This window comes from Ceratotherium simum, chromosome 13 (assembly GCF_057802395.1).
Source record: "Ceratotherium simum simum isolate JZ-2026a chromosome 13, ASM5780239v1, whole genome shotgun sequence".
In the NCBI taxonomy this organism is placed as follows: domain Eukaryota; kingdom Metazoa; phylum Chordata; class Mammalia; order Perissodactyla; family Rhinocerotidae; genus Ceratotherium; species Ceratotherium simum.
In genome coordinates this window covers 35,348,120-35,360,907 of record NC_141912.1, presented here as the reverse complement: position 1 = coordinate 35,360,907, position 12,788 = coordinate 35,348,120, and the positions used below count along the sequence as shown (strand labels likewise).

Genomic DNA, 12,788 nt, shown 5'->3' with positions numbered 1-12,788 from the left:
CTGCCCACCGGCCTGGGTAGGGAAGTCTCCCAGGGAGAGGAAGCACGGGTCTCATCTGGGCCTGAGAAGGGAAGGTGACGGGGCCTCTGGGCAAGGTGCTTCCTGCGCAGCCACGGGAGCCCCACCTTGCCAACAGGGGTCTGGCTGGCTCCTGGCAAGATTCTCAGGCTCCCTTTTGTTGTAGGAGCTCCTGGGAGATAGCCAAAAATAGCAGTAAATACCACAGAAGGCGCCCTATTGCAAGCAGAAAGCAGCAGGAGGTGGTATGGCAGATGAGAAAAGCCTGCTTGGCACTCATTCCTACTGACTCACAAGGCTGGAGCTCGGTCCTCTGCCCATGACCTTGGAGAAAACCCGTGTTCCAAGTTGGCTTAAGGGACAGAGTGGAGCCACAGGCAGGCCTTGGCCAGGCAGGGCATCGGGCTGTGGCTGGCTTCAGCACTATGGGCCCATTCTGTGGGAGGCCACAGGCCAGAGGCCCCTTGGCCGGGGACACACACAGGGTCACCTTATTACTCCAGGGAACTTAGCTCTTACTAGTAGACCTTAGATGCCCTACCTGAGCTTTCTTCTGTCAAGAATAGAGCTGAGAAGGGGCGGGGCAGGGCAGGGGCCAACAGCACCCCTCCCTGGGAAGAAGTAGAAGTGGGTCCTTAACCTCGTTTGTACCTAGACTCCTCAGGATGTTTTGAAATGCACACAATAAAATACATAGGATTACGATGGAAACCAGTTATACTGAATACAGCTCTGTCCAGGGACCCTTGGTCAGGAATCACTGCCAGACAGGATGTCACTCAGCATCTCCAGAGAGCCCAAGGCCGGGCCAATGTTCTGTCCTCTGCCAGCATGCCACGTTACCCCCACAGCACCCGGGAGTACAGGAAACAGCGTCCCTTTCTAATGGACTAGGTTTCTATTAATTTATTTAAGGCAGTTAACATACTAGTTCTGAGGCCAAAGGATCTGTAAAACATCATTACACCAAAAGGAGAAAAAACAGTCAAAAACCAGCCACTCTAACACAGCCCAGCCTTGTCACCTGGACGTGCATCTCCTCCCCAGGAGGCCCAGAAGAGGCAGGTCCTGGGAACAAGGCTCTCCATCCTTGGGTCACCAGTCCAGCTGGGCCATGCCAGAGGGGTGGCCTGGACACGGACAGTGAGGTCTACACACTGTCTACAGCAGATCTGAGCATGGGGGGAGCTATGCGGCCACGGCAGGGCTGAGCATAGCACCCGTGAATAAGTTAAATAACGAAGCCCTCAAATGACTAGCAATTGCATGGCCACACCCCCCCCCAGGCGGGCAGCAGCCCAAATGTAGTGCTTGAATAAAGAGGTGACCCCACTCCTAATCACCCACAGGGAGAAATACAAAGGAATGTCAGTTACTGCTTTAAGGGACAGAGCAATAGTCCTTTAAGAGAATTTATCTTCCTCTAAGGCATTAAGGTAATAAGCTGAGTCCCATGAGTTTCTGAGTCCTTTTAAGGGCTCTAAGCAGGACTGTCAGCCCTCTGGCTTCCCTCCATGCTAGTCAGTGCCTGGGTTGGCTTGGCGGGTGTCTGACACAGTGGGAGCTGGAGGCTGGGGGAGCACCTGGCCCTGAGAGGCTGGAGGGCTGGCTGGGCCACCAGACCCGAGGGAAGGGCCAGTGTTCTCAGTCACAGCTCTCCAGTGATGGGCATCGCCTGTCGGGGCCTTCGATGGCGCTCAGCGGCTCATGCAGTTCTGGACGTCCACAAAGCCCAGGCGTTGCCTGCGTTTCCGCTGCTCCGTCATCTAGAACGAGACATACCAGGAGGTCAGGTCAGGCTGCCCAGCACCTTCTCCCCAGGCACTGTGGAGGGGCTGGCGCCCACCCTCCCCGCCAACTCAGTGGCCGTTCAGCACTGTTCGGGGTACAGCGAGGATGTCAACCCCAACCCCCTGTCCTCAATTAGTGTGTCACAAAGCCCTGATGTAGTGCAGCTGGAAAATCACTCCACCTCAAAGAGGGGCTGCCTAACCTCGTTTAGCCACTGCCAGATGGAGAGGAGGATGCTCTGGGCAGGAGGGGATGCCTGACCCTCCCCCGTCTCCAGTGAACCCCTCCCAGGGACTCCCTAGCAGCCACTAGAGTAAGGGGAGGAGCAAGGGGAGGGCCCCACACCCGCACTAAGGTTCTCTGGGCCATGTCTTTCAGGGGCTCAGGGATCGGGGCTGCCACCCCTAGTCTAGCTTTCCATGGAGGGGAAGGGGGTTGGAACCTGTCTTCCACCCCAGACCCAAGAACAGGGCCAGCAGGAAACGGGGGGCATGAGGCCTCAGCACCCCCCGAAGACGGTCTGAGGCTGTAGCGCGGGACCCCAAGGGTGGGGCCAGGACAGGGCTGGCGTGCACACCTGCTCCTTGAGCTCGTTGAGCTGGGCAGTGAGGTGGGACACCAGCTTCATGGTGGAGTGGAGCTTGTCCTGAAGAATCCGGATCTCGTTCTGCTCCCCCTCCCCCTCGTTGCTCACGAGGGACATGGCCCTCATCCGGGGGAACCAGTCCAGGTTCTTGTTCTGAAAAAGATCGCCAGCAGCGTTAGCAAGCTTGGGCCCGGCCCGGGAAGGCCCCGTTTGGAAAAACAGTCATGTGGGGGGAGCCTCCTGCCACACTCTTGACAGAATCACTCCCCAGGGATGTGTCATGGGAAAATCTGAATGGACCGGGGTCCTCCCTGGCCAAAGTGAGCTGGCCGCAAACCATCTGTGGGTGTTAAGGCCGCAGCACTGTGACAGGCTGACTTCCATTAGACGGCCTCACTGGTATCGGCACCATCTGTTTACTCTCATAACACCCTGCGAGAGGTGGAGGGCAGGCCTCTGCACCCAGACCTTGACTCTCCTTCCTTCCTTCCTTCCTTCCTTCCTTCCTCTCCGCCCCGACAGGCCCGCCCCACGCCCCACACCCTAGGAAGATGCGAGTCAGACAGATGGCACACTGAGGGAGCGGGAGGATCTGCGGAGGATGGCTGGTGTCTGACGTGTCTGAGAGGCAAAGCCACGTTTTCTGGGACAGAGGAGCGGGAGGGGGCACCAAGAGTTCTCTGGTTCCTTGTCGCAAGCTGTGAATTCTCAGACCAACAGATAAATCTGTACTCGAAGATCAGTTCAAATTACAGACAAAAAACAAACAGAACTCCCTTTTTTTCCCCACTAAATAGCTCTTTCCTTTTAGCCTGCAATTTCTCCGTTGTACAGTAATGTGAAGATACGCTATATTTGATGGAGCTGATGGGCTTCCCTTCCCCAAAATGCTACAAGACTTTTTGTATATTCACTGCCTTCACTCCTCTCGTTACTATAGAAATTGGATAGAATAAATTTGATTCCTCCTAAGTCTGATAGTTTAAAGTTTTTCCAGGCTCCCTCCCGGCCTGGAACCACCCAGACTTCAGGAAGCTGCCATTCCTCTGGCCAAGCAAGAAAAGGCTCCCTTGGAATGGTCCCCAGAGCAGCAGCCATGGGTAGGGCTGGCCCTGTTCCCACGTCTCTTAAGCATCATGCATCCCCGGGCCCAGGGACACCACGCACGTCCTTTGGGGCTGACGGGATTGCTATGGGCTTTTTCCTGACAACAGAGCCCGCGCAGAAGCGTGCAGAGTGTGGAGGACCCTCTGCGGCACAGGCCACTGGCAGGGCTCCACCATAGCCAAGGGCTGGCTCCAGCCGCTCCTCCACTCCCCGGCCAGACTTTCAACAAGCGTCCAACTGGCGCAGTGCGGGCAGACGCGGCCGCTCCTCCCAGGGCCCCACCTTGATCATCTGGGCCACGTAGCTCTCGGGCCCCGTGTAGTCCGTCTTGTTCTTCACGCGGACCAGCACGATGAAGTACAGGTAGTTCCACATGTTGTGCTCGAACTTGATGTGCTCCTCGAATGACACCGTCTTATTGTCAAACTTGTCCCTCTCCAGACCTGAGGATGCAGAGAGTGAGGATGAAACCCTCGGCCTCCAAGAGCCACTGCGGGGCCACCCAATGGAGCAGACACCATGGCCTCGAGATGCAGTGGAGGCATCTGTCCTTGGGCTGAAAGTTCTGATGAACGTATGCGACAGCCACTCGGGGCTATTTAGGTCACTTCTATTGAAAGCACCAGCCACTCAGCCATGGAGATGCCACCCTGCCACACTGCAGCCCTCGCAATGGCGACTAAGGGCTCTGGGGGAAAATGCGAGAATTCTGAGAAGCCGGGGCAGCAGGAATAGTGGAGAAGGGATCTGTCCTACAGGTGACACCTGCTCCCTAGCCTGCAGTGGCTGCTGCAAGGACTAGCCCTTCACACCAGGGTTGGGAAAAGCCCTGGACTGAGGCTGGAGGCCTGAGCCACCGACCGGGCTTCAGTTTCCTCATTGGTAAACAAGAGGGTTTAAAGGGATGGGTTCTGAGGCCTCCTCCGCCTCCAGGTTCAGGCAGGGTCCTGTTCTCCAAGTTCTGGGACAAGCAAACAGCCATCAACCAACATGGGGCTGGGTTCCCCGGTGGCCACAGGAACCTGGGAAGGGCCAAACTGAAGCTGCCACTGGCCCAGATGATGTCCTAGTCCACAGGCTGCCCCAGACCTGCTGCAGCCCCCGCAGGGCAGGAACCAGGTCTCACCGCAGATAAAGCACGTGGTCTTCAGAATCTCCTCCTTCTTCTGCTTCTCACTGCGCAGGTCGGCAAAAGTGTCGATGATCACCCCAAAGATGAGGTTCAGCACGATGATGATGACAATGAAGAAGAAGAGGAGGTCATAGACCACGCGGGCTGGGAAGAGAGACTCCTGCAGGGGCGAGACAGGGAGGCTGGGCCCAGGAGTCCAGCAGGCAGGACTCAGGCGGGTGGGGTCAGGACTGTGACAGAGGGAGCCCAGACCCCAGAAGAAGGAAATGAGGGCCTCTGGCGCCCAGGGCCCTGAAGATGGCAGAGTGGACCCAGCCTCTCTTGATGCAGCAAGAATTGCAACCATGAGCTTTGAGTGTGGATTAGCAAAGAGCGGACTCAGAAAGGAGACCAGCCAGGACGAAGCCCTGTAGAAGGAGATTGGCATGGGGAGCTAAGGTCACGGATCTAGGCTTGTGTCTGCCCCTAACTTTTGGCTGGGGAAGAGGCAGCTCTGAACTCCTCTGCCCTGCCCTCAGGACGCCTGGCCTCATACGGTCTAGAAACCCTCTGTCTGGCCAGGGAGGTGGCTTTTCACCCCCATGGGACTAGGGACAGACCACCATTCTGGGAATGCTGGGCGGCCCGAGCCAAATCCTGAGGCCCCCTTATGAAGCCAACTCTGTTTTCCTCCCTGCCCTCCCCTGCCGTGGGCTGGGCTCTGCCGCGTAGATGAGGCTGTATTGCCCTGGGATCCGCCTGCTGTCTGACTCACGCCTTCCCTAGTCAGGGCAAAGCTTGGCTGCCAAGGCCTTTCCTTAGAGCATCTACAGTGAGCGGGTGGGGACGCCTGAGCAGACTGGGGTGAGACAACTCAGCAACGATGTAACTGCACATCGACTGGGTAGGAAAGCCGGAAAAGGGGGATACAAATGGGTGGGGATTGGAACACTGAAGATTGAGGGAGGTCAGGCTGCTCTGCCTGGCCATGATCTGAGGGCAGGACCCTCAGAGTTGCTGACCCGGCCAGGGCTTGGGCCACACGGATCTGGGAGTGGGGCCGGGGGTGCTCACGTCTTTGGAGGGCTTGCGGAGAATGTCGCCCACGCCACCACCGTTGCGCAGCCCATGATTCATGACAGTGACGATGCACATGAGCAGAGTGTCACAGGCACGCTCCGTGCTGTCCAGCTCCTCATCCTCTGCAAGTGGAGCATCTGCTCACACCCAGGCTAGGCCACCTGCCCCCGCCCTCACCCCACCTGGACTCCCGGGACACAGAGCCCTCACCTTCCAGGACCTCAGGCACCGAGACCCCTGAGACGCAGTCCATCTTGTCCCCGCTGCACGTGCCCACAAATGTGGCAGCTCCAGGTGGCATCCCCAGGGGGCTGGCTGGACGGACATGGACGAGGTCACCAGGAGTCTAAATGCCTGGCCTTATCATCCCCCTGGTTGTGTCCCCAGCATCACATCCTCCAGAAAGTCTTCCCAGATCCTACCAGCTCCTCACTCTTTCTGGCTACAAATGAAGGGTCCTCATGCCCCTACTCCCACCAGGCTGTGCACTAGGGCAGGGAAGGGGGTCTGCACCCTCAACCCTGGCACACAGGTAGCCCCTGCAAATACTGGGTTTAACACAAATGACAGGGTCTGCAAGCAAGTGGCTCCTCAGGGAGCCGGAGACCCAAGGCTCTCCCACCCGCTCAGTCTGTTCCAGGGAAGAGGGAGGCAGATTGGTGTGAGCTAGACCTCCCCAGAACCCAAGAGAAGAAACTGAGGCAGGGAGCCTGGGATAAGCACTCCCAGGTCCTGGTCCTGACCCCAGCCACATGCACAGGCCCTCTCACTCCCCACACCCACCCAGAAGAGGAGCCCCGGACCTCTGGAGTGGTTGCTGGGCAGCCGGTCGACCTCGAGGATGAAGTCATCCTTGAGGAAGAGGAAGCCGACGATGGAGAAGAGGTAGACCAGGATAAGGGCCAGCAGGGCGGTCAGCAGGATGGAGCGGCCGTTGCGAGTCACACTCTTGATGACGTTGAACAGGGTCTCCTCACGGTAGATGAGGTCAAAGAGCTGCAGGGCAGGGCCGGGGCCTTGAGGGCTGGGGACACTGCTGGACCCAAGGGCTGCGGTCCCAGCGGTTTCCCACAGCCTCCTCCAGCAGGGTCTGCTCTTAGGCAGGCGTAACCAGGCTGGTGGGCCTGTCGGGGGGCTTCTTGGAGGAACTGGGGTTCTAAGGCCAAGGAAAGGGAAGCGCCCAGGGGAAGGCATGAGGGGTCGAATGGGCAGGCGAGCACCACACACTGCGGAGGAGGACGACCAACTCTTACAGTGCACTTGCTGCGCGCCAGGACACTCCCTACGTGACTTTTGTGCATTAGCTCATTTCATCTTCACAGTTATTCTAGAAGCTAGGTGCTATTAACTATCCCCGTTTTAACAGATAGGGAAACTGAGGCACAGGGCAGTTAAGAAACTTGCCCAAAGTTACACAGCTAATAGGGACCACAGTGGGAGGCAAACCCAGATGGTCTGGCTCCAGAGTCCAGGCTTGAACCACCACTGTACAGGGGCGAAGGGTCAGACGGGGGCCAGGAGTGGCCGTCAGGGACTTGAAGGCCAGGCTGGGGTCAGGTGGAGGATGACTCTGGAAATCCACTCCTCCCAGCCCAGCAGCAAGAGGACTAGACAGAGAGACTGGTGCTGGAGAATCGCTGGCAACTCGCAGGAAGCCCTGACTGCCCCTGCACCCCTGCCCTGACCCAGCCCCCCAGCGGGCCTCACCAGGATGCTGTAGAAGAGCTCATGCACGAAGAGGCCCAGGACACTAGTCAGGATGTAGCCCACGTGGTAGAGGAACTCCACGTCCATGACCATGGCCTTATAGCCCCGGATGAAGGTGCCACGGTTGCCCACGAAGCTCACCACGAACACAATCTTGTTGGTCAGCTGGGAGCAAGTGCAGGGCACGGGGATCAGTGATCCACTGCCCACCGTGAATCTCCACTCCCTGCCGCCATGCCCACCCGGTTCCCAGCTCAGAGGCCGGGCCTTCAGTGGAGTCTCAGCCTGGCAGACACAGCATTAATGAAAATGCTTCCAGAAACGCATCTGGGCCCCAGGGCCTAGAATAGAGGAGAAGCCCTGGGGTCCCCCAGCTCCAGGAAGCAAGTGAGATACAGAAAAAGGAGGATGAAGATCAGAGAAGAGCGTCCTTGGCCTTTACAGTGACAGTGACGGGGTGAGTTATGAAAAGGCGCCCCGCCTTGCTCAGGGCACTTTTTCCATCTGTCAGGAAATCGTCACAACGGACAAATCTTTGATGTCTACAATGTGAGCAGTGCCTCTGGGCGGGGCACAGCAGCCCTGAAGCTGGCACTCCAAAGTGACTCCTGGCTGGCTAGCTGCCTCTGAGTGCCTGCTGTCCCCAGTTGTCCAGGGAGATGGAGGAGGCACAGAGTGCTCCCAACTGTAGGTCTAGAACAAGCTTGGGATCCCACCCCAGGGTCAAGGGGGATGGGGCAGAGCAGTGGCTGCTAGGAGATAGCAGGCCAGCTTCAGGTCCGACTGCGTGATGAGCTTGGGGGTGGTTTGGGGTGGGGTTCCCTCTGGCACTCACGTTGAGAGCACCCAGGATGTTGAGCGTGGGCCCAATGCCCAGGTAATAGATGGAGCGCAGGATGAGCGCCACGATGAGGGGGCGGATGCTGTAGCGCTTGGTGAACAGGGCGGCGACGGAGAAGCAGATGAGGATCCAGAACAGCAGCGAGATGAGTGGGGAGCCCAGCACACCTGAGGCCGGGGAGCAGGGGTGAGTGTGGCTTGCTCAAGCCCACCACAGCCCCAACAGACCCCAAGGAGCCACCCCTTCCTGGAAGCCGTCCCTATTATGTTCCCGGTCACCTGGTTTTTGGGCCCCCAGTCACGCCTGCACCTCTAGGCCTCGGGCAGGACGCCCTACCCAGTTGCTGCACCTTGTCCGGCCTCTGGCTCGCACACACGCGCAGTCTCCAGAGATCAAGGACCCTGTCTGTCCGGACCACACCTGTGTCTCCCCATGATGGGGTGTTCTCCCCACTCTGCATCTGGTTCCTCAGAGCCTGGCTGACCCCAAGGATCTGCCCGAACCTGGGGAGGGGGCATGGTGGGCCCCGAGGCCCCTGCCCATCAGCCCTGTCTCCTGACCTGTGGACGCGCCCTCCACATAGGGGTAGAAAAAGGCGATGATGATGTTGATGAAAACCGCCAGGTTGAAGGAGATGCTGCCCCACAGGGTCATGCGGCGGGAGAACCAGTAGATCAGTGGCATGCCTGGGGAGCAGGGTGGTGGGACTGGTGTAAGGGGGCCCCTGACTGATACCTCTGCCCTGCCGTGTGGGCCCCACACCGCCCGTGCAAGCTCCAGGCCCAGCAGGCGGGGGAGGCAGCAGGGGGCAGCGGGCAACAGCTCCAGGCCCACCCGCCCTCCCGCCCCGCGGTTCTCACTGCGGAGCTTGCGCTGCCACTCCATCTCGTTGTGCAGGAAGGAGGACTGGTCGAAGAAGTCGCTCACTTTGCTGCCCTGCTCGTCCTGCTCGGTGGTGGTGAAGAGCCGGTGCTTGGTCTCCTCCGTCAGGAACTGGCAGATGGCGGGCACCGGGAACACGATCTGCTCCATGCTGCGGTCCTGCCGCACGATCTGGGGGCATACGGCACCTGGTCACACCCGGGCTGCGGCCGCCAAGGGCCCAGCTCCCGGCCCTCGCTCACCGGCCCCTGACCCTCAGGCCCCACCTCGATCTGGGACGTGTGGTTCTCGTAGTAGGCCAAGGGGTCCTCCTCCTCCTCCTGTGCAGGCGCTGAGGACTTGAGCATCTGGGACAGCTGCTTGTTGTTGAGGCTGAGCTGGGGGTGGGAGGGCGCTGAGGTCAGGCCCGCAGCCCCCACCGCTAGGCTTGGCACCTGAGCCCCACCTGCCAGGCCTGCGCCCAGCTCTGAACTACACCCCAGCAAGTGACTCTCCAGCCAGACCAGACCCAGCCCTGCCCAACCAGGACCCAGCCCCAGAGCGGGAGTGGGGAACCGGGAGCGGGAAGCGGGAGAGCCATGTCAGGTAATCCTGTAGGACAGTCAGTGCCGCCCTCTGCAGTCTGGTCCAGATGCACCCTAGGTCCTGCTCCAGCCTCCCAGACCCACCCCAGCCTTCCTCCCACTTTTAGGTCCTCGTTCCACCTCGAGACACCGCTACCACTATTCTGGCTCCCATCCCCCCAAACCCCCTCCCCCAGCCCCCGACCCGAGCCCCGCCAGGCAATTCCAGCCCAGCTCCCGGATCCTAGCTCTTTACTCAGGCCCAGGCCACGCCCTTGGGCCGAAGCTCCGCCCTGAGTTCCTGGCCCCGCCCCTGGCCTTAACCGGGATTCCAACCAGCCCTCAGGCCTCAGCTCTGCCCTCCTCCCCGCCCTCGGGTTATAGACCCGCCCTCAATTCACAGCCTCACCTCCAGATGCTCTCCCACCCATCTCCCGCCCAGCCACGCCCCTAGGTCTAAGCCACGCCCCACCCCCAGCCGGGTCCCCAGGCCCACCATGGAAGAGATGCCCTCGGCCTCCTCCTCTTGGATGCGCCTCACCGGCTTCAGCAGGTGCTGCAGCTGTTTGTTGTGCCTGGAGAGCTGAGCGAGAGGGCAGCAGTCACCGGGGCGCGGTCGCTGGGGGCATGGCCGCGGGGGGCGGGGCCGCGGGGCGGGGCTGGTACCTGCAGCGCCAGGATGTAGATGTTGTGGCCCACCTCGCGTGGGCTCACCTCGGAGTTCTCTCGCTCCTCCTCCTGCAGGTAGGCCTTCTTGATGACGTCCACCTGGCGGGGCAGTGCCTGCTCGAATGCCTCTTCCTGGGATGGAGGGCAGGAATCCCCATGCCCACACACCCCACCCAGTCACCCACCAGCCCAGCCTCACCAGCTCCTGAGGCCGCAGGCTGATGAGGATGCGCTCGGCGTTTTCGCTGTCGTGCCGGCTCTCCATGAGAGCCAGGAGCAGCTTGGAGGCGTTGTCCTGGAGGAGGGGGGGACAGGCCAATCTGAGGGCCCCCACCACATCCCCACAAGCCCCTCCACTGACTACTCCATAACAGCCTCTCCCAGCCCACAAGATGTCCATAGCCTTCCCATTCCCTACCACACCAGGGCTTGCTGAGAAGCCTCCTGCATATCCAGTCCCCCCAAAGGCCGCCTTCACCCACCCTGCAGCAGCACACTCGACCCCCAGACAGCAGACACGTACACGGGAGGCCCTCGGATAAGCCCAGAACCTGTGTGCTTCTGGAGTGTTTGCTCACACATTCACTCGTGTGTACGTGTAAACATGCACATATTACATGCAACCTGCACACATCACACACTGCTAACATCACACACACCCATATGCACACTCAACACCCACATCGCAGTGTATGTTCACACGTGCACACCCACGCACGCTCACATGGGCTGCCAGGGCCCCACCTTGAGCTGCAGCACCAGGTCCACCCGGTACTTGCACAGGGGACTGATGTCGTTGAGGATGAGCGCCGTGATGATGTCTATGCCGTTGGACTCGTGCGTCACGATGCAGGTCTGGCAGGAAGCAGTGGGGACGGGGCGCAGGCCCCTCAGAACTGTGGCGGCTCCGGCGGCCTCAGCCTCCCCCTGCCAGCCTGCTCCGGCCACCACAGGCCCCCCTGCCACCTGGGCTGCCACTCCTCCCCGACGCTCACCTGGTTCTCGTGGCAGGGGCCCTGGCAGTACTCGGTGAGGGTCTCCAGGGTCTGGGTGACGAGCCCCACGTTGTCCTCGTTGATGTAAAGCCCCAGCAGCCCCAGGCCACCCGTGGTGCTACCGCACATGACATCCAGGAACTGCAGCGTCTCGCACACCAGGTTGTAGTTGGTCTTGTTGTTCTGACAGCGCAGGAAGTTCTGCAGGGCACAGAAGGGGTGGGCGTGGCGCGGCTCTGGTGGGAGGGAGAGGCCTGCATGGGACCCATCCTGCGTGCTGCAGGGGTGGGGGAGTCACGGCCACAGAGCAGCGGTGTCCGGGCACAGACGACAGGCACAGAGCATGAGCACGGCCAGAGGGCAGGGCCGGGGGCCACGGGCTGGCTGGGCGGCCAGGGAAGGGGCAGGCGTGCGGGAGGCCTCACCTGCAGGTCCCGGTTGTGGTTCTCACACAGCAGCTGCAGAAAGCGCAGGATGGGCTGCATGATGAGCACGGACGTGCCCATCTCGTTGCTCTGCGCACGCTCGCCCACCTCGTGCCCCCGGCGCGGGCTGGGGCCCAGCGAATAGCGGGATGGGGAGCCAGGCATGGAGAAGGAGGCCACACGGCCTGCGGGAGGAGGCCTCGTGAGGCTGGGGCTGCTGGCAGCGGCCAGACCTTCACCCTCACCCTGTGTTCCCACCCTGAGCCCCCCGCCCAGACATCCCCTGTGCCCCAAGCCCTTATCCTGCCCTTCGACCCCCTCATCCTGCACCCTCTGACCCTGCCCAGCACCCGCACCCTGTACCCCCGTGCCCCGTTCCTGCCTCTAACCTTTGGCGGTGGGGTCTGCCGGCTCCCGGTCCTCACGCGGCTGGCTGCCCAGGTCGCTCATGTTGACGGCCACGGTGGACTTGGTCTCCTGCTGGGCCCGCTTCATGCGGTCGTGCAGAACCTTGAAGAAGCGCTCTGACTTCTTGTCGCTCATCATCAGGTTGTAGAAGGATTTCTAGGGTGGATGGTGAGATGGGGGGGCAGGCTCAGCACGGGGCCTGGTGCTAAGCAGCCCTTGGTGAGGCCCCAGAGGGCTTTGTCCTGTGCTGCAGGGACAAGGATGGGGCAGAGGTGGGCCCCCAGACGTGCCCAAACCAGATTGAGGCTGAGGGAACAGAGACACCCCTGTGCCCTGTGACTAAGACTGGGGGGAGATGCAGTCAGGACTGTCAGAGGTGGAGGGGACGAGCCTGTAACTGCGGCGCTGGAGGCCTGCATAGCCTCCTGACCACTTCTGCGTCTGCTCTGGGCCCTACGTCTGCTCCCCACACAGCAGCCAGGGCATCCCTCTGAAGTCCAAGTCACGTCCCTCCTCTGCCCCATCTCGCCCAGAGGAAAAGCCGGGCCTCACAGTGCCCACGAGGCCACATGATGGCCTCTCTGACCCCAGGTCCTGCCACTCAA

The 12,788-nt window shown here is 60.5% G+C and overlaps 1 protein-coding gene across 2 annotated transcripts in view; it reads right to left on the bottom strand.

Moving 5' to 3' along the window:
- Nucleotides 1-909: 909 nt before the first annotated feature.
- The window catches only part of ITPR3 (inositol 1,4,5-trisphosphate receptor type 3), a 66,124-nt gene continuing 54,245 nt past the window's right edge, over nucleotides 910-12,788 (bottom strand). Inside the window, exons 40-58 of one of the 2 annotated variants that reach the window (XM_004424259.3) lie at nucleotides 12,165-12,339; nucleotides 11,776-11,960; nucleotides 11,351-11,551; nucleotides 11,100-11,210; nucleotides 10,555-10,650; nucleotides 10,353-10,454; nucleotides 10,183-10,269; nucleotides 9,390-9,500; nucleotides 9,102-9,294; nucleotides 8,802-8,927; nucleotides 8,236-8,408; nucleotides 7,401-7,565; nucleotides 6,497-6,689; nucleotides 5,904-6,008; nucleotides 5,688-5,815; nucleotides 4,629-4,794; nucleotides 3,785-3,945; nucleotides 2,387-2,548; nucleotides 910-1,784 (exon numbers count right to left, since the gene is read on the bottom strand). In XM_004424259.3, the coding sequence (XP_004424316.1) occupies nucleotides 1,716-1,784; nucleotides 2,387-2,548; nucleotides 3,785-3,945; nucleotides 4,629-4,794; nucleotides 5,688-5,815; nucleotides 5,904-6,008; nucleotides 6,497-6,689; nucleotides 7,401-7,565; nucleotides 8,236-8,408; nucleotides 8,802-8,927; nucleotides 9,102-9,294; nucleotides 9,390-9,500; nucleotides 10,183-10,269; nucleotides 10,353-10,454; nucleotides 10,555-10,650; nucleotides 11,100-11,210; nucleotides 11,351-11,551; nucleotides 11,776-11,960; nucleotides 12,165-12,339 (2,709 nt within the window). In that variant the 3' untranslated portion in view covers nucleotides 910-1,715. Of the gene's footprint in view, nucleotides 1,785-2,386; nucleotides 2,549-3,784; nucleotides 3,946-4,628; nucleotides 4,795-5,687; nucleotides 5,816-5,903; nucleotides 6,009-6,476; nucleotides 6,690-7,400; nucleotides 7,566-8,235; nucleotides 8,409-8,801; nucleotides 8,928-9,101; nucleotides 9,295-9,389; nucleotides 9,501-10,182; nucleotides 10,270-10,352; nucleotides 10,455-10,554; nucleotides 10,651-11,099; nucleotides 11,211-11,350; nucleotides 11,552-11,775; nucleotides 11,961-12,164; nucleotides 12,340-12,788 lie in introns of those variants that run through there. The other variant, XR_015554099.1, reaches the window with a different exon arrangement.